Below are 22829 nucleotides of genomic sequence, written 5' to 3'. Positions count from 1 at the left end.
GCCAATGCTCTGGCTCTTAAGGACAGTGCTCGTCTGACTTATGGCCAGCTCAGGGCTTTCTAACAAGATGTGCTTTGATGCAGATAATTATAAACCCAGGGATTAATCCTACAGAATACCTATCTAAAATCCTAATCCTCATAGAGAGGTTAACACGATTCTGACCTTGCCCCCGAATAGACTATTCCGATCGATAATGTTTTGATCAGTGTAAAGAAATGTGTAATTGTAGTGTGCAGGCTTCCACCGTAAAATCTATTAATACTGTATTATTTCTCTAATGTATAATAACTCTGGTTTTGCTATTTACTTACTTTGCTTATTTAGACAGGCATGATTAATATTTTGATCTTTGGGTGCAGGCTTGCTGTAGACATCCTGATACTTGATTAAACTTTAAGGTCAACTATAGATCTTTAGTAGGGTACACCACCCTAAAAAGTGGGTGAACTGAATTAATTGTGTACTTTGATATAATCATATGATTCGATATAGCCTTAAAGCACAGCCATTCATTCATTCATTCATATTCCATCCATCAAGTTTCCGGGCGTTTAAGGACTTCAAGATTAAAAAATAAAAGTACATCTTTCACTAGACCCCGGTAGTACCGTAGAGATGCACGGTTTCACTGGTGTATGTTAATCTAGTAAAGAGAGGGGCACGGCTTTGTTTGAGATTATTTTGGCCTGTTCTGCGATAGCAAACACCGGCGCCCTGTTTTAATGCTCGCACACGGCACCCGGCCAGTCGACGTGTTCCTCCCACTCGTTTCCCACTCCACCACAAGGCTGCACGTTGTGCGGATACCGGGAAGCCAAGGTTACACAGCGACTCCCCCCCAAGGTAGGTAACATTGCTTCTTTTTTTTTACCGCGTTATTCGCGCTTCGCTAACAATGTTCGCGTTTTTGTGTGAGGAACGACCATAACAGCTCGACTTCCGAGGGTTTTGCGGATTACTCGTAGGACTGGAATGGCGTCAGACTGGATGTTTGTCGGCTGATGATGAGGCGGTGACCTCTGTTGTGCCGTAGCCTAGATGCGACCAGGAGGCGACACCACCGCCAGGGGTGGTGGAGCCCTCCCGCGCCCCCTCCCCTCCCCTCCCCTCCATGGGGTTATTCAGAGAACCACCGCGTCTAGAGGGAAAGAACCGAGCTCCGGACGCCACTCGCACTCTTTTAAAGTTTGACGGAGCCAACTGTTGGTTTTTGTACGCTATGGTATGTTGATTGCTTTCTGTTCTTTCGCGATGAAATGGAAACTAAAGACTTGTTAATAATGTTATTTTCCATAGACCCTAGTCCTGTCAGTAACGAGGAAACACGTTGGTTGATTGAATCGCATGTTGGTGCTGGTTGGAGCATGTGCTTTTTGGCTACGTTTTAAAGTTGAATTCCATCATTATAAATGTATGAATGTATAATATACGGATACATACTCACGGAAGTGCATCGATATAAGTAAATCCGCTTATTTTGGAATATAGAATAAAGATAAAATGAAGCTGGATCTAGGCCTCTCCATCTATATCAGGATGTTTTTGCCTCCGGAAACATTATTTGTTCATCCGCTTTCATTTCAGTGATAGGATGTTGCCCAGAATGGGTTATTCTTGTTTGATATCCAAATCATTTTAAACTCTTTTCGCTTTAGATGTCTGTTGTGTTGATATGCGTTAGTCCTCCAATAAACATGTACTAGTCTGTGGAATGATACTGTACTTTATAAACAAACAGATGATCATGCAGAGGTATCACTTGACCTTTGTACAGATATATCGTTTGGTTGATAACCCTATCGGGGCTAGGTTATGATACACAAAAGCCAATTGTTACCGTGTTATAAAATATATTGGTATGTAAAACATTATAGCTAGAGAGATAGTGTAGCTTAGCTACCAGTATAATTTGATAGGTCCTCTCATTAGCGGATCTGTTTCTCTGTCCACAGAAACCCAGGGCAACGCGATTAACCCCTCAGTGTATTCCACATACATTCATCCCATTAATCCAATGCATGCATATTTTATCAAATTACTCAGCAAAATGAATACTGCTACACCAACGCTTTGTATGAAATTGCTACTAATAACGGAGTGCACTGGCTTATCGACTTGCAGAAGCGTTTCACATTACACAGTGACACGCGTGGCGCCAGGACAGCAGCATCTGACATGACATGGCATCGCAACGCACGTCACAGACGGATCTCCTGCGCCTTATCTCCCAATACACATGCAATATAGATGATGGTTCTCTGTGACATGATTCAATTTAACCTCGAAGTAAGAAGTGGTACACGGACGTCTTGAGTGTGATAATTATGTGTGTGCCTTCTTTGCAGGGATAGTTTGAAAGTATGGTGCGATTCAGAGGAGTGCTCTACAGGCAGTGGCTTTGTCTTGTCCATGCTTATTGTTAAAATATCCTTAAACACATTGTAGTACAACTTTTATTTAATGAAATCGACTATGAACTCACAACATTTCAAACATGTATCAATGCGTTGTATAGTTTAAAGTATAAGCGATACATGTTGAAACTGTAGAACGATAAAGTTGCTGATCAAAGATTGGACAGGATAGCTATAGGGAGATCTCTTTCCAGCCGTAAGGTACTGTGTCGATCCCCAATGTCTGCAGCCTGTAGACATCTTGAGCAAGTTGCCGTACCCTGATCAGCTCCTAACCGATATACAATCGTAATTCCCTCGCGGTGTGTCAGATCAATAGTGAAATTGTAAATCTCCTATTATACTATTGTGTTTTTGATATCGTTCCTTTGTGTGTTGTCATCACAGGTGATAAATGGAGCCATTCAATCACAGATTAAACATCTACATTGAATCATGGATGGGGCCAAGAGGTAAGGTTCCACATCCATTGCCTTTCGCTGCTGTTCGTGTAACTCCTGCATCACTTCCTCCATAGCTTCCTGTCATTGTCTGGGGTCCCGAGGAGCTTTTATCATCCACCTCAAAGTCTGAGTTAAAAAACAGCAACAAAGAGAACGGCGGGAGGCTAGTGTAGTGGTGGGTTGGACTCCCAGCCAAAAGGAACCAGGTTTGATCCCAAACGTTTTCTTTTGTTCTGTCTGCCTGTAGGCATTCCTGAGCAAGATGACTAACTCTAGCTGCTCAGTAATCACACTGAATTCACTTTGCTTTTGGACCTGAGCGTCTACTAAATAGCAAAACCAGTGCATATCATTCTCATTATTGTGGATACTCGTTTCTTGAGCCAAATGTTTCTTTTCCTACAGCGTACTTCCGTTCCTGGCTATCTTATGGTACCTATGTTAAACATAACCCTTTCAGATGTTAGACAAACAGACTTCTGGGTTTACTGCTACGTTAACCGCTTAAAAAAATTAATAGCGAGCTCTTGGAAGATACATTTGTTTCATATCGTTTTTGTTATTAAATGTCACTCCTTCTTAATAGCCATTCAGAGTTTGACTTTGTGTGCTATGAGCCGACCATGCCTTAAGCCTTAGTTGAGAGAACAAATGTGACAGAGACACTGACCTTCAACAAGCAGTTTTTACCCATGCAACACACACTCTGCCTTTAGTGGTTTTGGAGAGAGTAGGATTCGCCTTCGCCCAGTATGTCCTATATTTAGAACGGGTATGTCTACACTCTCTGTCCCTACATGTACTGTATACAATTATTCCTTACATGGCAACACCCTTCCTCGCTTCCCACTGCTCAGTCTCTCTATTAATCCCCCCTCCGCCACTTCCTCAAACCCAAACAAAGGACAACTACGTGTCCACCGATGACCCACTTTATCTCTAACCCCCCCCCCCCATCATCCCTTCTCTGACCCTTTCGTTGCAAGGACGCTAAAAGTGCACTCGACGCCAGAAAGCCACACACACTGCAGTGTCAAAGTAAGACATGTACCCCCCCCCCCCCCCCCCCCCCGTTCAAACTCCTAACACGCGCTTTGGCCTCCAGACCAGCGGGTGAAGGGATGGCTCTTGCTCGACAACTACCCCCCGACCTTGGCGCTGTCGCTGGCCTACCTGCTCATCTTGTGGCTGGGGCCCAAGTTCATGAGGGACCGCAAGCCGCTGTCCTGCCGACCCCTGCTGGTGGCCTACAACCTGGTCCTCACCGTGCTCTCCTTCTACATGTTCTATGAGGTGAGGAGGTGGGGACGGCTTTGACGGGCCCCTCGCCGCTAGTGCTGCATGGTAGCCAAAGTGTTATGGTGCACTGGTGTTTGTTTGTTTTTTTCGATTCCTCTCGGTTTCTGTTAGGATGTCACTAAAGCGTAGTCCCCGGTGGCTGTATTAGGGTGTTCGATCCCTGATGTCCGCAGCATAACCTGTACACGCCCCTTGAGCGAGATGCCCTTCTGACCCCTGAAGGCTCGTGAACCACATTTATCGGAATCGTCCGAGTCGCCAGTAAATGACTGAAAGGGCTTAAAAGTCAAACAAAAGCCAGCTGTGGTCTCATTCAAGATGAACCCTTGATCGGTAGATACCGGTCACACGCCACTCAGCATCGTGTGCTGTGGTTTGAATTAAAAAGGACTGGTTGGACTGGATGAGACACAGGCCAGTGGCCTTTGGTGTGGTTCACCGAAACCCAACCACCAGAGATAGGGGGTGGTGTCTGGGGGGGTGGTGGTGGGGGGGGGGGGGGGGCACAGCTGGGCTGTGACAGGGGTCATTGTTACAACAAACAAATCCTCACAGACATCCCTACAGCCTCCTTTTGTCTTCTCACGACGGCCATGGTACACACTTGCTTAATATCTAATTTACAAGGTTTGCATTGGATATCTTAAAGATTTAGAGGACCTAATTATTAACGGGGGTCAAACTAATGTGCCTTACAGGCTGCAGTGCCGAGCGAGGCTGTTTTACCGACTGGTACACAACAGCCATTTTCAAACTTGAAACCAGGGTGAACCAGGGTGAATCCACAGAAACCAGGGTGAATCCACAGAAACCAGGGTGAATCCACCCAATGGATCGCTTATGAAGTCGTCAAACCAAGCGGTTGATATAACTAAACCTTTGACCTTAAGTGTACCACTAATTATCACCATGACCTTTTGCCGACCTACCTCGTATGCACATGGTACAAAATGGAGAAAACACGTGTAGTGGCTGAGTTACTACTGCCAGCTCCCCGACATTTATACACAATTAGTACCGCAAGAGGCCATGGCCAGGGGGAGAGGGGGAAACATGTGCCCGGACCACGTTGCAAAGAGAGGACTTCCTGAAGAAAGACCTCAGCTGTATAAGAGTTCAGAGGCCGGAGGCCCGGACCCAGCCAAGCGCACGTGCTGGTTGATTCGACACGTGCGCTCTCTCAGGGCCCTGTCGTGACCCTTTGACAGCAGCTGGGGCGTCCTGGGAATCAAAGTGCACACCGAGCTGCTCTTTATTGTATTACAGCATCGGGGAGGGGCGGAGCCGTCCTTAAACCGTAAACCCTGATTGCTGCTGTGTTTTTAGCTTGTGTAATGTCTATAATCCATCCGGGACGAGAGGCTTGTCCTCGTTCACATCTGGTGATGTGTAAATACTCGGGACAGCGTCTGGGCTCTTAAATCAATTAGGAAAGCCGTGTTGATGAAACAGGCGGGGACGTGAATCTATTCTTATTCGGTGGATCAGCATCGAGCGAGGCCGATCTCTGCCTTCTCAGCGTGGATTCTCCCGAACTGATGCAGTCGTTAACCAGCGGCGTGGGGCACTTGGATCGATGCAGACATCAAACTGCTTGGGTTGCGTTGCAGAGACCCATGCCTGAGACCACGTGCTCCCGCTCCCCTCTCCTCCCTGATGGCCCAGAACCGGAAGTCATGAGGACAGCCGGGTTATTAGAGGATCATGTTGCAGCTGTATCCTTCCCCATCATTAGAGCAATTAGCTTTCAACGTGATGGCCTGTTTTCAAGGCGAGCGGGGGGTAAATCCCCTGGAATGGCCCAATGGATGTCTGTGGTCTCTCACTACGCCCAGCGTGATGAACCAGAAGGATCGGCAGGACTCCTTCCGTCTGTGGCCTGCCATTTACAGTCCACATTTGAGAAAAGTACATTGAAAAGGTTTCTGAGGAAGAACAAAGTAATTTCCGTGACAGTTAACATGATCATTGATGAGACTTAGAAGTGTCAAATGGAGGATTTAAGAACAATATGTTAATTGCTAAACAGTTCATATTGTTTTCAGCCCCCTCCCTGACAGAGTTGTCTCTGACCCCCCGCCGTTAGTTGATCACTCAGGGACTAAATGTTTGGTCCTTATCCTGTTCTTATCCCCCTCCCTGCCCAACATCTGTCTGTACCCCACACTACTCTGGAGGAGTTGGTCAAACAATTGCCGTGGATTCACCTTCCTCCTCGTCCCTGCCAGACCTGTCCCTAAGCCCCTATTGTTCTGAAGCCATTGATCAATGGAGCAGCTGAGGGGTTGGTATCAGCATCAGATCCTCTTCTACCAGCCCAACAACAGACCCCCCACAGACAAACAGGTCTGGGCGGTGATCCCACCCTGGTATCACACCCCGCCGAGGGTTCAACCTGCAGAGGGTGTCGGCGACGGATGTCGTGATTGGCCTTTCTCTGCTTAACGGTAACCCAATAGGGAACAGGGGGTGACACCTTATTGTATGTTTAACATAGAAAACGGCCAATGATTGGAAGGTATCCCATCGCCCCGCCCTTGTCATGTGTTTATACACTGATGGTCGAGGTGAATTGAGTTGAGTTTGTGCCAAGTCATAATAACGGGACAGTGACGAATAATGAGAGATTAAACATAATGGGAGATATTGAAACATAATGGAGGCTAACACTGAGGGTGACAACTGAGAGGTCAACCATGTACCAGGATACCTGTGGTTGATGGGGTCCCCTGCAGCAGCCTGTGAATCAAGGGTTCTGCGTAGCGTTTTGGCTCTATGGTGTATCTGGGACAAAGGTCATGGAGGCTGCACCCTGGTTTGACTGCACAACTCCTTCATAACCCGGAAGTCTGTTTAATCATTGTGACGCACAGTGTATTGCATGTTGAAAGAAAAATGCAGTGTGTGTGTGTGTGTGTGTGTGTGTGTGTGTGTGTGTGTGTGTGTGTGTGTGTGTGTGTGTGTGTGTGTGTGTGTGTGTGTGTGTGTGTGTGTGTGTGTGTGTGTGTGTGTGTGTGTGTGTGTGAATAAAAACTTGCCTTCGTCTTGAGTCTATAAACTGTTAGCCATCGTCTTCCTCCTCATCTCCCCCAAATGACAGAAGACTGTTATTGTGTGTGTTATGTTCGATATAGTTTCACATAGCTGTGACGTAATGCAGTGAATTCCTCCACTACAGTCCAGCCTCTCACGCTTTGCTTGACCGACTTTGTCCACAGCTGGTGGCAGCAGTGAGGAGTGGAGGGTACAACTTCTACTGCCAAGACACACACAGCGACGACGAGACCGATAACAAGGTGACTGAGCGACTGAATAACTGTTGGAACTTTATGTTCATTTTGTATACTTTTCTTAATGGTTAGACAATAAATAATATGTAAATAAATAATATATTTGTATAAACCTAATTTAATTGGCCTTTATATATTTTTCTATATATATATATATATATATATATAAATTAATGTATATATAGAGCAATATATATGTTTGTGTGCAAGTGCTTAGAGAAGTGAAAGAAGTATACATATAAATATACATATATAAATATATATATATATCTGGATATAGGTGGAAGTTAAATAAGCCAGTACCTGAAAATCCCATCCGATGAGCAGCAGACAGGAGTTACTGTAAAGTTTTATGACATGATAACCTTCTTCAAAGGCCCAGGTGGCCGTCTGTGATAGCGCATTACGGCTCACTGTGCCAACACCACAGCCAGTTATGGCCGCAGATTGTTACGTTTTATGGTTCATGCTTAACCTTGAAGGCCTTTTGGAAATGTGGCCATGTTCTTGGTCACGTGAGGAGTACATCGATAAAATCACCTCAAGCTACTATCGCGTCTTCCTCTGCGAAGAACACGACACCTTATTTTATTTTTGTTTCGTACTTTGGTTTTTATTCGTTACGTCTGTGACTCCAACCATCCTGAGCTTTGGTTTCTGTCTGTTCTCTCCCCAGATCATCCATGTGCTCTGGTGGTACTACTTCTCCAAGCTCATCGAGTTCATGGACACCTTTTTCTTCATCCTGCGGAAGAACAACCATCAGATCACGTTCCTCCACATCTACCATCACGCCAGCATGCCCAACATCTGGTGGTTCGTCATGAACTGGGTGCCCTGTGGCCACTGTGAGTGTCCCAGCTCGACTTCACCCTCCAGTGATGCACGTCACTCCAGTAGCCAGCGTTCGTCCCGAGGCCTCGACTAGCCGGGTTAAATAATTGATATCCTGCAAGCGATACACCCAACAGTCGAAGCCTTCTGTGGTTCTTTTCACTCTTCTCCTTCAAATCTCTTCCTGTCTCAAACACAAAATGATTTCAGTTTTTTTTTTTTTTAAATCTTCCTCTTTTTGATTTTATATCATCAAATGTATCTGAAATGCCTTCTCAACTGGCGTTTGACTCGCCGTGTCATTAGTCCAGTGTCCCTACTTGCCACCCAGACGATCCGGAGGTGTTAAATAACTGAGTTGGCCGAGCGACGCGTTCGACCCGACTGTAACAGCCACTCACTCGCCGGCCTCCTCCTCAGTAATAATTCATGCGCCGTCTCTCTCCTGTGGTGTTCTGCCAGCGTACTTCGGGGCGGCCCTCAACAGCCTGATCCATGTGTTGATGTACTCCTACTACGGCCTGTCTGCGGTGCCGGCTCTGCGGCCATACCTCTGGTGGAAAAAGTACATCACACAGGGACAACTGGTACGCCCGCTGCTTCAATCGGTTGCGTTGTTGTTCCCAGTGCTCCCAAAGCCTTTCATCTTAAGCCCACCCGTGTGTTATTATTGTGCTGCCGCTGCTGCTGTCCTGAACCCTCCTCTGTCGTCTCCCTCCAGGTTCAGTTCTTATTGTGCTGCGGTTTCCCCTGAACTCCCTCCAGGTTCAGTTGTTATCGTGCTGCGGTTTCCCCTGAACTCCCTGCCTTGTCTCCCTCCAGATTCAGTTCTTCATGACGATGACCCAGACGCTGTGTGCCCTGGCGTGGCCCTGTAACTTCCCCCGGGGCTGGGTGTGGTTCCAGATAGGATACCTGGTGACCCTCATCATACTCTTCACCAACTTTTACATTCAGGTCAGCCGAGAAGATTGACTTTTCTTTTTTTGGTTTTGCTCTTTATACGTTTTTATCAGTTTTGGATTAATGTTTTAAAGAGAAATCTTGGGTATGATGGCTCTCTCTCTCCTATTTTAGTGGAATTAGTTCTACCCTTCTGTCTAGCCTTATTTTGTGTGTCACACTTTCTTCCATGATCAAAAGGAGACATTCCGATCAGTATCTGATCGGAATGTCCTCTTTTTAATCAGTCATCAGTCAATGGTAGCAGATCAGACCGATATGAGAAACACAGAGCATGCATAGTACGATCTCCCTCTGATATTCAGATTCCTCGCAGTATGTCAGTCAGTCAGACAGTAGATGAGGGACACACGTGGCCTTTCAGGTTTGGCAGGCAGGGCATGAGTGATGCACTGCCTCCGTGGAGAATACCAGTTGATTAACATTCTTTTCGTACATTCTGTCTCCATTGTCTCGTCTCCCTCGCTTCAACCCCAACAGACCTACAAGAAGCAGAAGGTGTCCCTTAAGAACGGCTCCTCAACGAACGGACACGCCAACGGAGTGTCCCACGTGGAACACGCTCTCCATAAAAAGCTGAGGGTGGATTAATGTACAGTACCACGACCTCACCGAGCCCTTTGTTGTAGAGCAGCAGCTGTTCCGGGGACACGTGTATATATCCCCGTTCATACGATGAACTTCAAATAGTTTGGTATCCACTTGGGAAAGTAAAAATAGCGATAGCCCCAGTTACCCAGAGACTTTTACATATTTTTGCACATATTACCACTAATGGTATTACATAATGCTATCATAGCTGTACTTCCAGGACTGGTTTTATCTGTGAGACAATAGTTTCTACTCCATATAGTTAACACGCCTCCATAGCCGAATAGCTTGCTGGTTGACGAAGGGCCTCTCCCAGCCCTTCCTTGGTGCCCGTCGCTCACAAAGCCACACACTTGTCATTCCTGTACCTTCCGTCTACAACGGTTCCGTGGATCAAAGCACTAGAGCCGTCTGACGCAGCCCGGAGAGAGCTCAACGCTAAGTTGATTTGTTGAGTGACATCCGGTAATAAAATCGAGAATTATCTTCCTAATTATAGAACATTCTTTCTGGCCCTTCCCCTGTACTGGTTGTAGTACTACGTGTTCCCTCTATAGTTGTGACTTGATGTATTTATTATGTACAAGAGCCACCTGGTTGGCCAGCGGTTTAACCCTGAGCGGATGGGATATTATTAATGTACAGTCTAGTTTAGGAATCCTTTAGATTTTGTTTTTTAACTATGTCTTACATTTTTTTTTTTAACCTGGCTTGTGAAACGCTGACTTCTTGGCAGTCGGCGATCGGACTGATCAGCAGGCCCGAAGCGCGATGGCGCAGATCTCACACACTCGGTGGAAACGTCTGCCAGAGTTCTGAATCCAAGACAAAGCGTAGAAAACCGACACTCCTCCTTCTTGGCATGCCATGTCTTCCACCCCAAAATCCAGCAACATTCCTCCAGACCATTAAACACAAGCTTCAATACAAAGGGCAGATAGACATTTAGTAGCTATATTTAGTATTTTTGACCTTTTAAAACCTTTACGTCTGAAGAACACTGAACGATGAAAAAAGGCAAGGGCTTTGCTGTGGGGACGGCCTTCCTCTGTAAAGCACTGCACAGACCTCTGCCTCCAAGCCCACCCTACTGGTAGATTTACAATATGATGGAGGGTTCTCAGGGTGTAAATGTCTGTCATGAAGCCCCGGTCTCCACCACATAATGGTACAGCTCGTGTCGGGGCTCCTGTCGTCCGAAGAGAACGAAAGAGACCGGGGATCCAAAGCCAAAGTCCATCGCAGAAAAAAAACAACACACGTTTGTTTATGTGGAGCAGTGGCATCTTTCTTTGTTTTTGTGCGCGTTCTCGAAGCACTTGCACATTTATAAACGATTGTAGAGTACTCGTCAGACCGGCAAACTTGGGGCCCCTGCACATTGCTGTGTATTTTCAGCTTTACCACAGGATGCATCGAGCCAGTCATCTATACATGGTCGATTATAAAAACTACTCCTTCCCTTTTTCTGGTTGGAGGTGAAATGCATTGAACTTGTCGCAGAGTATTCCATGACATGTCCTAGTTGCAAATGCCTTATGAATATTGCTACTCGAGTGTTTGTATGTATGTTCATTGTTCATATATATATATAAATATATATATACATATATACTTACTATTGTAAACACCCATCTATAGCTATACTGTTGTATTGCCTATACGCCTTATCAATGAAATGCAGGTAGGCCTAAGTGTGGCTCCTCATCAAATCTGTTTTTTCACCCACTGACAGCTGAAATGCATTTTAAGGACAAATGCTATACAAAGATTCACAGGTAAAATCGTGTGTGTGAGTGTGTGTTAAACACACACACACATACACAGGCACCCAATGTTTATAAAATTTTGAAAAGAAATGAAGCCTCATCGTAGGCCAAAGTCCATTTTAAACTGTCACTAAATGCTATGAATAAAAATCACTAATGTTTCATCCGTGCTGTACTTTAGTTTTTGTCTGCCTGCTTTGGTTTGAGTTCCTGACGTACTGAAATCTCAGGTGTGTGAGATAACTGCCTAACCCCAATTAGACATTTAAAAAAAAAAAAAAAATTTAACTATGAAGTCGTTGGTCCTTTGACACTTTAATCCAAACTGACTGACAGTAAGTTATGGACTTCAGGAGCGAAGGTTCTAAGGCAGAACCTTTTGGGTAAGGAGTTGAACCCCGAGCCAATGCCATCCTGCCCTTGACTGGCCCTGAATGACCATTGTTATATACGGTCGTAAAAATACATTTGTCAATACACTATTTTTAGTCCCCAAGTACCGTAAACATGCAGTTTAGACGACTGTTTGAGGGGTGTAGCCCCCCCCATACTGGTAGAACGGGGGGCGGTGTCCTGGGGGCAGCACTATAAGGACTGCTCTATGAGAGCGTCTTCTTTTCTCCCTTGGAAGAAAGGCAGCTATGGGCGTTCCCGGTGTGAGCTGGAATGCCGTGGCGCGACACAGACCACACCCACTAGGAAAACAGAACCACTTCTTTGTGTGAAGTTTGTCTGCTGACTAGAGCGCTATCCAAACAGTGCCCTTGCTTACTTCCACAAGTGTGTGGGGTGGTGTGTGTGTGTGTGCATGCATATGTATGTGTGTTAAGACTTCAGGAACGTGGAAAAAGTTACAACCATGTCTATTCCCCAATTTCGTTGCACTTTGTGCAATGACAATAAAGAGATTCTGATTTAGACTGGCCCGTCCAGTAGGAAGGGTCTTTTAAATGTATGTTGAAAGGCAGTCATCACATTTTTGGTTGATACCGTAAGCAGATACTTTAAGCCAATCCAAAAAGTGTGGGGGTGTGGAAAGCCCAGATATCAAATATGCTACTTCCTCTTTTACTGTGAAACCTGAGAGTGTTGTGTTGCAAAAGCCATGAGGCCGTATACACAACGCGGCCGTGATTAGTTCCTTCCACATAATCACATCGTCTAGTCTGTGTCTGATCCCTGCTGATCACTCTACACGTTCTATTAAATGCTAAATCCGTTTGACGGAGTGCTCTGGTAAGATATCTGTTTATGGATTATAAGGGACCACAGGCTGTGGAGAAAACACACCTAACCTGTCCAATGCACTGCCTTCCAGGTGCACCTCGTTGAACCCAACCCTGTGAAGAGGGAAGACTGATGGTTCGCTCAGGAGCACTCTAGGCTTAAGGTCACCGTGTGACGTTTGTCATTCTCTACTTCCAGATTCACCAGGGCCCCATCAATGATTAACCACCTGCTCCTAGTGAGCCTCCATTATAGCCCTGTAGCCTTTATTCCCGCTACTACTGAGGTGACTTATCTTATCACATGGGGCTTGCAAGATAAGCGTATTGTCTTTTGTTATATTTCGGTTGGCTATCCAGTAGACCAAATTTAAAAACAGACGTCCCTGCTATGCCCATCCCTGTACAATTCTCACATCTATAATCAAAATCTATACGTCGTTTGTTAAATGCCTTGATAGGTCTCGCTTGAGTTGGAAGTTATGAGCCACGGTATATAACAAATGTGCACTGACAAGTTACTGTACAAACCCCTCCCGACAACATTGTTGGAGTGACCTTGAACTTAACTTGATCTATTTCACGTTTTTGTTTGGCTCAGTCTTTATCTTCTTGTCTGTCCAACACAATTTGTAACTGTGATGGCTTTAACTGGCAGTTGTGTAATAGCCGGTTTGTGGATGGTTAACTAAGAGCTGTCATGTAGTAAAAGTACTCCTGGTTTAGAACTCATTTATAATTCTGCCTGAGCCTCATGTTGTACTTCTGCTTTACTTAATAAAGGGAAATAATAAAGGAAATCTGTGATGTTATTTCAGAAACCGCATCTGTAAAATGAATATACGCCCCAAAAGATGTTCCACAAATCAAAGACTGTCACAGAACGTGTCCCACACCGTTTATTTGACCAGGAAAAACAGAGAAAGCCAAGATTAGGTGAAAGCCCGAAAACGATCACGCCTACATCGACTGTATACATTCCATATCCTCAGTAAAAGTAGGGCATTATGTTTAAAACCTAAACATGCCGAGAGGACCAACGAATGTGGAGCTAACATTCAGTCAATAAAAATAAAGACTCCGCTGTACAGAAAAAAGCTACTTTTTGTAGCAGTGTATTCTTCATGATGCTGTGAAAAGTAGAAAGATCCTCAGATCCTCCCACGCACACCCGTGTGTCCCCTACAGCGGCCCCTCTGAGGAAGCTGTGTAACTCTTTACACGGGCAAATAAAAAAGGTGCGTACATGTTGTCCAAGTTGAACACCGTGACCACCGTTTCTCCAGTTGGCCTAAAGACAAAGTTAAAAGATGTTCAGGGTCGACTCGACGGGTATTTGAATGAAACTGCACAGCTTTATCTCGTGCAACGATAACAGTGTTATGTAATCATCTTAGCGTTATAATTACATATACAGGAGAGTGAATTTCATCCACCCAGAGGGGCTTACCTGTAAGTGATGTGGCAGGAGTGGTGGATCCAGCTGAGCTTGTTGTGGCGCCCCCCGGAGGCGATCTTGAGACCCACATGGAAGTTATGCTCAGCTTCAGGGGCAGGGGCAGGGTTCCGCCTGCAGAACCGACTCCTTTGGACTTCTGCCACCCTCTGGTCACAAACGGAACAACACGTGTGAAACAGCATGTAGAATGTTTCCCATGTAATCCACCTGGTGGTAAAATATGGCACCTTTAACCATAACTATACTCTACAATTTCCCAAGTTTCCTAGAGTGTGAATTGAAAACACATTATTTTAAACCAAATCGTTATAACTTATTTTAAACATAAAAGTGCAAAAAAAAAGAAGTACATTTGAATGGTAGAATATCGTTTTTCTTTCAAATAAAATCCCCAAAATACTACATTCAGAGCGTCCCTTGTAAAGTGATCTTCATTTACAACGAGAACAAATTTTTTTATCGAGGGGTGCCCAAAATAAGTTACATTTACAAATTCTGACGGTTCTCCTCAGCCAACGGTTTCCTCATCTATGAACTAGGGACAGAACTTTAAGCGGCATGAAAATAAATTCTAAAGCATCAGAGACACGGCAGAAACACGGCCATCCAAAAGCAAATATCACTGTACAATTTCCAAAAGACCAACCAACAAGGAGCGGTATCATAAGCCCCCTTTCATCACACACACCGTGAAACATGTCACCACACTCACCTCCTCCTTCTTCTTGGACACAACAACAAATACTTTGGTTTCATTGTCGGTTTCCTGGGAGAGCCGGTAATAACCGAGCATTACCGATTCAACCCTGGGAAAATAAGAAGATAATGAGAGATTAAGAAACAACTGACTACGGTTTGGGTTCCTACTAAAAGGCAGTCACAGTTGTGAAACATAATGAGATATAAAAATATCATCAAATTCTCAACTAGATGTATGTATCCCAATAACACATATCAATAATATTTGATAGATTTCCCAGAAACCCTCTGCCCAATGAAAACCATCGAAAAGACATTGAGGAGAGTCCATCGTGAGGATTACATCACCGTGTGTTTTTACTGCGCAGGCGAGGAATCACAGTCAACGGGTCTTCAGGCGTGGTCAACATCCCCACCTTCCCATCTGGGAAGAACCGGAGGTACCTGGAGGAAAGCAAGCCCAAACAAAGCCTCCATGAGCTTCCACCCAGTTGACTCTTCACCTGGTCCGTGGGCCGACTCCCAGCCCCAAGTACCCGGGGCGGATAGCCTACGATTTCCACATCCTTCCTGTAGGCATCCCTAAACAAAGGGCACAACCTCTACCTCTACTTGTACTCCACTGTATGCTGCCCACTTGTGGTGCAGATACAGTAAAAGTAAATATAACAAATTGAGAGTGGCGTATAATGATGCTCTAAGAATTCTGCTGAGGCTACCAAGGTGCACAAGTGCCAGTCAACTGTTTGTAAACAGTGGTGATCCCACTTTAAATGCATTGCTCAGGAATCTGATGTACAGTTTTATTATGAGATTGATGGACTCAAAAAATGAAATCATAATGACTTTAACCATGCCGAAGATAAGCAGCATCAGATACACTTCCAGTCTCTGGAAGCATTGGAGAGTGTCTGTATGTTTTTTAGTTGTGTTTCTTATTTGTTTGTTGTTGTTTTGTCTGTTGTATTGTCGTGTAGATGGACCTATATGAGTCTGAAATAAAGATAAATAATACCCACTGAACAGTGATATTAAGAATACCTTGTTTTCTAACTCCTACTATGCGCAGCTGTGGGGTTTTTCAATCTTCAAATTTTTTTAAGCGTCCACTCCGGTTATGATCGTATGTTTTGATCATTCCCAGTATGACTCGGATAAAAGGGTCTGCACCATGACTAGGTGTAAATGTCAAGCCGCAAACAGGTCAGTAGCCAACGGTCTGGTGGCGTCACACACAAAGCCCTGGGCTCCCCACCTGTAGTACGCTACATGGTGCCAGGCCCGGTAGAAGCCGTCCAGGGACTCTTCACCTTGACGGACATACGACACCTTGCTGATGTAGACTCCTGGAGGCAGAAGACACGGTCAGCTACAGGTTCCTCTCGTCAAAAAGGGAAATCAACTATGTATTTCAGATGAAAAGCGGCGTAGTTGCAGGTGGGTGAAAGAGTAGTGCTATGGATCGATGTGTGCACGGAAATGCACAAGATTTAAAAACATAGGATAAGACGTACATGTTATATGGCCTCCAGCTGATGGAGAGGTTAAAACCATGCTATTGCATGAGGTATCCGTTATTGACTATTTTACGTTACCTGCTAACATCTATCACACATTCTGGCTAAACCCCCTTATAATCTGATTGTAGCGAGAGGAGTCGGTGAAAGGGCTTTTTATTTACACTTGTTAATGGGCGGGGCCTAAATCTTGAACCTACCTGTCAAAGATCAATTTCTGTCACTTGTGACAGACAATAAAGTTTTTCTTATCTAAACTCAACATGGGGGTTTGGTTTCCCTATAAGCGCGTGGAAGCCTGTGGACCATCAGAACATCGAGTCGCGTTACCGTCAAAGCGAACGCGCGGCCTCTCCAGGAACATCTCCCTCCAGGACTGGAAGGGGGTGAGCGCAGTGCGACCCCACACCCTGAGGCAGGCGGAACGCCACAGGTCAGAGTCCCTGGGGGGAGCGGGAGGAACAGGAAGTCACGGTCAGGATGGCCATCGGGATTAAGGACAGCTCCAATACCAGCTTCATTTATTAATGTATGGTTGTTATAGGCAATAAATATGAAATGTATGGTTGTTATAGGCAATAAATATGAAATGTATGGGTTTTATAGGCAATACAATGAAGTGGATGGTTGTTATAGGCAATAAATATGAAATGTATTATCGTTATAGGCAATTAGGATGTGTCGGTGTGTGTGGATGATGGCTGGTTTCAGATTTTTTCGTTTTTAAGCCCCAAAAACGCCGTCACCGTCTACACGAAAGGCACTTCCGATAAAATATTTTGTCGGTTTTACCCGCAAGCGCCCTCGTGTAAACGGGGCCTTAAACAAAGGGACGGATGCAGAAACGCGACTGCACATGTCTGGGGGACGGGGGCTGACCTGGCACAGATGTAGAAGCCCCGGCAGACCAGAGACAGCTGCTCCAGGGTACGCATGTCCAGGTCACTGGACACCACCCAGCGGAAGATGTACATCAAGACCTCCGGCGGTAAGGCTGTGGGTGCACAGACACAGAGGACACTGCAGAGCATCAAGAGGCGTCCTTCGGTCACTATGAAGGCCTCTCCGCAGTGCAGAGAAGGAGACGGTTTATGCATATGGAACAGAGCTGTCAATCTTCGATATCTGCAATAATTGTTTTAAGCTTGTTTTATTTTTTTTATCTCTCGTCAGCCAGTAAATCAGTTCAACCGGTCACATTCTGGTGTCTTTGTCATAGTCACCTTGGGGACCACAAGTTGTAGGAGGTGGCGGAGGGAACAGCCTATATCCGCTACTCAACACAGTTAGTGTTTCCCCCAACACTGTATGGTTAGGGCGGCCGCCTTAACAACGGTAGGGCCCCGCCTTGACTACTAATGTATAAAAATATATATTTATAAAAAAATATATACATATATATATTTTTTGTAAATATTTTTTAATTACTATGCAATAACAAAGTACAGAACTCTCGTAGGGAGTTTTTTTACCCCCCCTCCTTGACTAAGACATTTTCTCAGGGAAACACTGACAGTGTTCTTGCTGCATCCATAGACGTACACTACAATCATAGACCTGTAATTATTTATATTTGTTATATTGTATGTACAGTATTGATCATTCATCTCGATAGCACTCGGCGCTAAAAGCAAATGATTAATTGCACATCGGTACATGATTATAGGTTGCTTTTGATAACATGAAGGTGTGAAGTTTCATCCCAACGGTTTAGTTTTGGGTACCAACTTCTGCCGAAAGACCTATTTCAGTTATTGAACAGGGAAACTAACGTTTCCAGAACACACACTTATCAAACCCCCCCATCCTCTAACAACTCCTCCTGCTCGTACCAAAAGCCCTTTCTTTAACTTATCTATTTTATTTTAATGCATTAAAATGTTTCCATGTGAAGGACTTTGAGTCTGCCTTGTTTATGAAAAGTGCTAAATAAAGTTGCCTTGCCTTGCCTAATATGAGACAGCCAACGCCTATTCTAGCAAACAGACCAGGTTCTACCTAGCTGCATCAGTCGTAACAAACTTGTCTTTCCTCTTTACAAATGATCGCTACAACCAAATCAAAGTCATTTCCGTATCAGAGGGCCTGTTGGCAGAGACTACACTGACACACTGGATCTGAACAAAGCCAACACCTGCCTCTTCTTTTCAGTGGGAAGAACCCAACTTACCAGAAATGTGCATCTCAGACATTGCTGTCTCGGGCTGGCATATCTTTGGCCAGGCATCTTCCAGAGTCAGCTGCTGCTGGAAGTAGGCAATGAGATCTTCTATGTCGGCCAATCCTGCCGAACTAGAAATGATTGCCATTTTTCAGTTTCAATCAATTTCTTTTTTCTCATACCCAAGAAGTATCAATGAATGCATTTTGTGCATTTGGTTTTAACCATTGTTCTAACCCACGGTCGTCGTTTTATTTCTCTCCATAAAAACTGTTCATATAATAGACATGATAAACGTGTTGAGCTAATAGGAAGGTGAAGAAACCAGAAATGTCTGGAAGTTTAAAACTTCAAGGAAAGACAGCATCTGGCTTACACTTCACGAGACGGAGAGAGGTGGAATTTAGGGAATTTCTTAAATGTTGTACGTGCTTGCTTAACTGCCATTAGCCTTTCCACAATACTATTGGTTTATGTCATGCCAAACAGCTTTAAAGGTGACATATTATACCACCAGGTGTGAGTTTGATTAGCAGTTACAAGCCGTTGTGAAAATCTGCGTCTTCTGACATCACTAGTGGGCGTGTCCACCTAGATGTGTGCTGGATAGATCAGTCTACCAGCCTACCCAGTGGACTGTAGCAAATGTTGCTCATCTATCCAGCACACATCTAGCTGGACACGCCCACTTGTGATATGAGAAGACACAGATTTTCAAAACTGCTAATCACTCTCACACACCTGGTGGTATCATGGTCCCCTTTAACAGCTTCCATTAAACTATAACAGAGACCCTGAGAAAAGGTTAGGTGTTGAATGAGTTTCAAAATGTTTCATTCAGGTGAGGCCAAGTGTTTCGGCTTAGCTCAGGAGGCAGAACAGTTGTCTTGTAACTGAAAGGTTGCTAGTTCGATCCCCAGCTCCTCCTAGCTGAGTGTTGATGTGTCCCTGAGCAAGACACTTAACCCTAACTGCTCCTGACGAGCTGGCTGTCGCCTTGCATGGTTGACTCTGCCGTCGGTGTGTCAATGTGTGAATTAACCGATGTAAGTCGCTTTGGATAAAAGCGTCTGCTAAATGCCCTATAAAGGTGTATTAATGAATCAGAGGTGAAAGAGCATACCTGTTCTCCCCTTTCTCCTTATCGGTGCGGTTGTAGTTGATTTTAAACTCAATATCCGGCACCAGCTTTATGGCCCGGCGATAGAATTTGATGGCTGGAAGTACAACATGAAAGGTGATGAAAGCATGCATGTGGCTAATCGAGTGGAGCTTGTGAAAACTGTATCCTAATGACAAGATTTTTTTGCATATACAAGATTTATTACCTACATGCACATTGCCCAAAAATGATTTGTTAAGCATTTTGGATCTCTTCCCCCCTTTTGATACCTTCATAAACCGCTCCACTCTGCTCTTCTTCTACGGCTTTCAGGAACAGCTCCCTAGCCTGAGATTAAACATCCAAATAAGCACGTACAGTTTGTCTCTCGTGAACCAAAGGCTCAAATGAATGCACTAGCCTTCTAGTTATACCGAACAATTCAGGCTTACCTTTCGCTCGCATGCCGCTTCTTGGGCCATTCTTAGATCGGAGGCCCTCGATGAGCCTTTGCCCGACCCAGTCTCTCCCGCATTGGGATTCAGCTCAGACATCCACTGAGCTCTGAAGACACTGAGCTCCAGCTGAACAGGAAATATGATGAAAAGTTAGGCTAAACGTATGGTTTCCAGTTTAAGGACCTGCCCAAGGCAATGCACACTACAATGTTCTTGCTGCCTTTTGCAGCCCCAACCCCTTTTAAACAATGCGGTGAAACTCGTCATTGTACTGGAATGTTAGAACACATATGGATTATTCGATGTAAAAAAAGAAATGCTTCAACTACTTATAAAGTATCGCAAACAATCTTGCCTTGAGTTTGGGGCCATCTGGACCTGTATCTTCATCTTCATTTTCGTCTTCATTTGCACCGACCACATTAGCATTTTCCTCTTCTGCCTGCAAGCAAGAAACATGGATGACTTAAAATATTAAATTGGATATAGGAAGGAGGTCAGTGCAGTTGTTAGCGTGTTTGACTCCTGAATGAAAGGTTCTGGCTTGACTCCCCAAAGTCAACAACCAAGCTGTACAATCCTTGACCAACATGCCTAACCTGCGGCTACATAACACTTAACTGACATTCGAAACACGACTTCCAAATATTCACTGGAAGTCACTTTCAATAAAAGTGTCAACTAAAAAAAATAAATAACTATAAATAAATAACCAACGTGTAATAGCATCACGGGATATTTTGCTGGCGATATGGAGAAGACTCAAGAGAGTTGTAGACTAGTGCTGTAAAATCCTAACCCCAACTCGGAAACCGACGCCTAAAGTCTGAGGACAATTTACCTCCGGGGTCAACGGCCATGTTTCTGGTCGTTACCTGATGATGGATAAAGGCTATTCAAAACATTCTCTTCCGTGCTCGAGTCATTGATTACAGTCCGATTGAGAAGGGTGTCAACACCACTTAAATAACATCCTGGATTAACAATAGCCCAAATAGTGTTGCTTTGTGTGCATCCCATCATAACTTTCGTAATAAGGTTTACGTTTTTTATTTATTTGTGTTTGCTAAATAATCACATTTCTTGCCACTTTCCCAAATGCCATGGGCTTCTTGCTAAAATAATTGTGTATAAAGGGGGCGTTGGCCCTCTTTGCTCAGTCATCTGCATGTGTGTTTATCTAATGTGCATCTGTTGGTCCGTGAAAGGTCTTGATTTTGTGGTACACCTTAAAGCCAAATGTTGACAGTATGTATACAGTATGTACCATAACAACTGCCACGCAAAGAGCATTCTGCGGCCCTTAGCTAGAATTGGATGAGCTTGAAGTTGTAATGGTGTAGAAAACATTATTTGTCAATGGACTATCCGGACCCCCTAAGAAATGATTAATATTTCTGCCATTCATGTGTCACATGCCATTTGGATCAAAACTTTAAGTTTGACAGGCCACCTGATGGCCGTTTGCTAACCAATGGCCGATTAGAATGACCCTGCATCATAACAAGGATCTTGAGGATGGCCCTGAAGATCCTACCATGTTCATAATTAAAAGAAATACAGAAAGTACATGTCAAACAGATGTGTCCAACCTATCCCAGTACTGTCATAGCAATATAATGCACATTTTCTTTAATGAATATACATTTTCCTAGGTAAATAGACCTATATATAACTATATCTGTGTCTGTAAGGTCAGCTAAAGGCTGGTATCTAAAAGCAGACAGCTGCCTCCCACACAGCCATGTTATCCTCCAGTATAGTCGCCGTGCGTGAGTCCACGCACCTCACGCACATCAGTGACTACTGAAGGCTTTAGCTTCATGGGTTTTAAAATAACTGCTCTGGGGTTGGCTTGCATGCAAGCCTGGCATAAGCTGCATGCAAGCTTGAAAATAAGAAGACATGCCAACTACAACAACAGACGGGTTAATAAATAGCTTAGGTACAGCCACGCAGGTGAGGCTAGCAACATAGCACGCTAACCACCAAGTTTCTCTGCACACGTTTCTAGATTGTTTACAAGTACAGGAACTGACCATAGTGGCTTGCTTGCGGTTTCTTCGTGCGTGCTTTGTTTGTCTCTCTGCGAATAATCGATAGTATGCCTTACAGGTCACGGTCGGAGAAACGGACAAAACTCCTAATAAATGTGCGAGATCGAGTAAACGCTGCCATGTCTGGACTCGCTTCCAAAACAGTCCTCTTTCTGGTAGAGGAGGCGACGCGCTGGCTTCAGTGTTTATTTTCGCGTATACCTCTTGTGGCGTTACCCCAGTGTACTGCAATGCAACATCCGGTCTCTTACTTCCTATCAGCTGTGTACGTCAGGCGTAGACAGAGTCCCCGGAGAGATAATAATTATACCATGACAAGAATAACAACAACTACAAGAAAGTAAATACGTCGTATTTAAAAAGATTTTGAAAAACTAAACCTAACGAGAAAAAACGGTTATCACTGTCGAAAATCCATCCCCCTCAGTCACCGCTAAGCCAGTTTAACTGAAAGTCCCGCCCTCTCCCTCTCGCCAATAACGCTCATTTAGGGAACCCTAGGAACGAGGTTAACTACTGCCAGGGCGTGGATGTAGAAGATGTT

At 44.6% G+C, this 22829-nt stretch overlaps 2 protein-coding genes across 3 annotated transcripts; one reads left to right on the top strand and one right to left on the bottom strand.

Annotated features, from left to right (window-relative positions):
• Positions 1-599: 599 nt before the first annotated feature.
• On the top strand, positions 600-11872 carry elovl5 (ELOVL fatty acid elongase 5). Of its 2 annotated transcripts, none has more exons than XM_056608820.1 (8): positions 600-846; positions 2805-2869; positions 3966-4153; positions 7378-7455; positions 8126-8297; positions 8746-8870; positions 9106-9240; positions 9727-11872. In XM_056608820.1, exons 2-8 carry the CDS (start codon positions 2812-2814, stop codon positions 9835-9837), a joined length of 867 nt encoding a protein of 288 aa, XP_056464795.1. In that variant the 5' UTR covers positions 600-846; positions 2805-2811; the 3' UTR covers positions 9838-11872. The 2 variants fall into 2 exon arrangements, with proteins under 2 accessions (XP_056464795.1, XP_056464794.1); XM_056608819.1 differs by lacking the exon at positions 600-846 and adding an exon at positions 911-1225.
• A 1779-nt stretch (positions 11873-13651) lies between these two features.
• fbxo9 (F-box protein 9) lies at positions 13652-22525 on the bottom strand. The gene is made up of 13 exons (XM_056608818.1): positions 22268-22525; positions 20584-20670; positions 20223-20354; positions 20061-20118; positions 19792-19885; positions 18678-18799; positions 17387-17501; positions 16838-16950; positions 16246-16336; positions 15339-15434; positions 15004-15097; positions 14283-14437; positions 13652-14123 (listed from the first exon to the last, which is right to left on the bottom strand). Exons 1-13 carry the CDS (start codon positions 22268-22270, stop codon positions 14015-14017), a joined length of 1269 nt encoding a protein of 422 aa, XP_056464793.1. The 5' UTR covers positions 22271-22525; the 3' UTR covers positions 13652-14014.
• Positions 22526-22829: the final 304 nt, after the last annotated feature.

The sequence above is a fragment of the Gadus chalcogrammus genome, chromosome 15, assembly GCF_026213295.1.
Source record: "Gadus chalcogrammus isolate NIFS_2021 chromosome 15, NIFS_Gcha_1.0, whole genome shotgun sequence".
Taxonomy (NCBI): domain Eukaryota; kingdom Metazoa; phylum Chordata; class Actinopteri; order Gadiformes; family Gadidae; genus Gadus; species Gadus chalcogrammus.
This window is presented reverse-complemented; position numbering and strand designations above follow the sequence as displayed.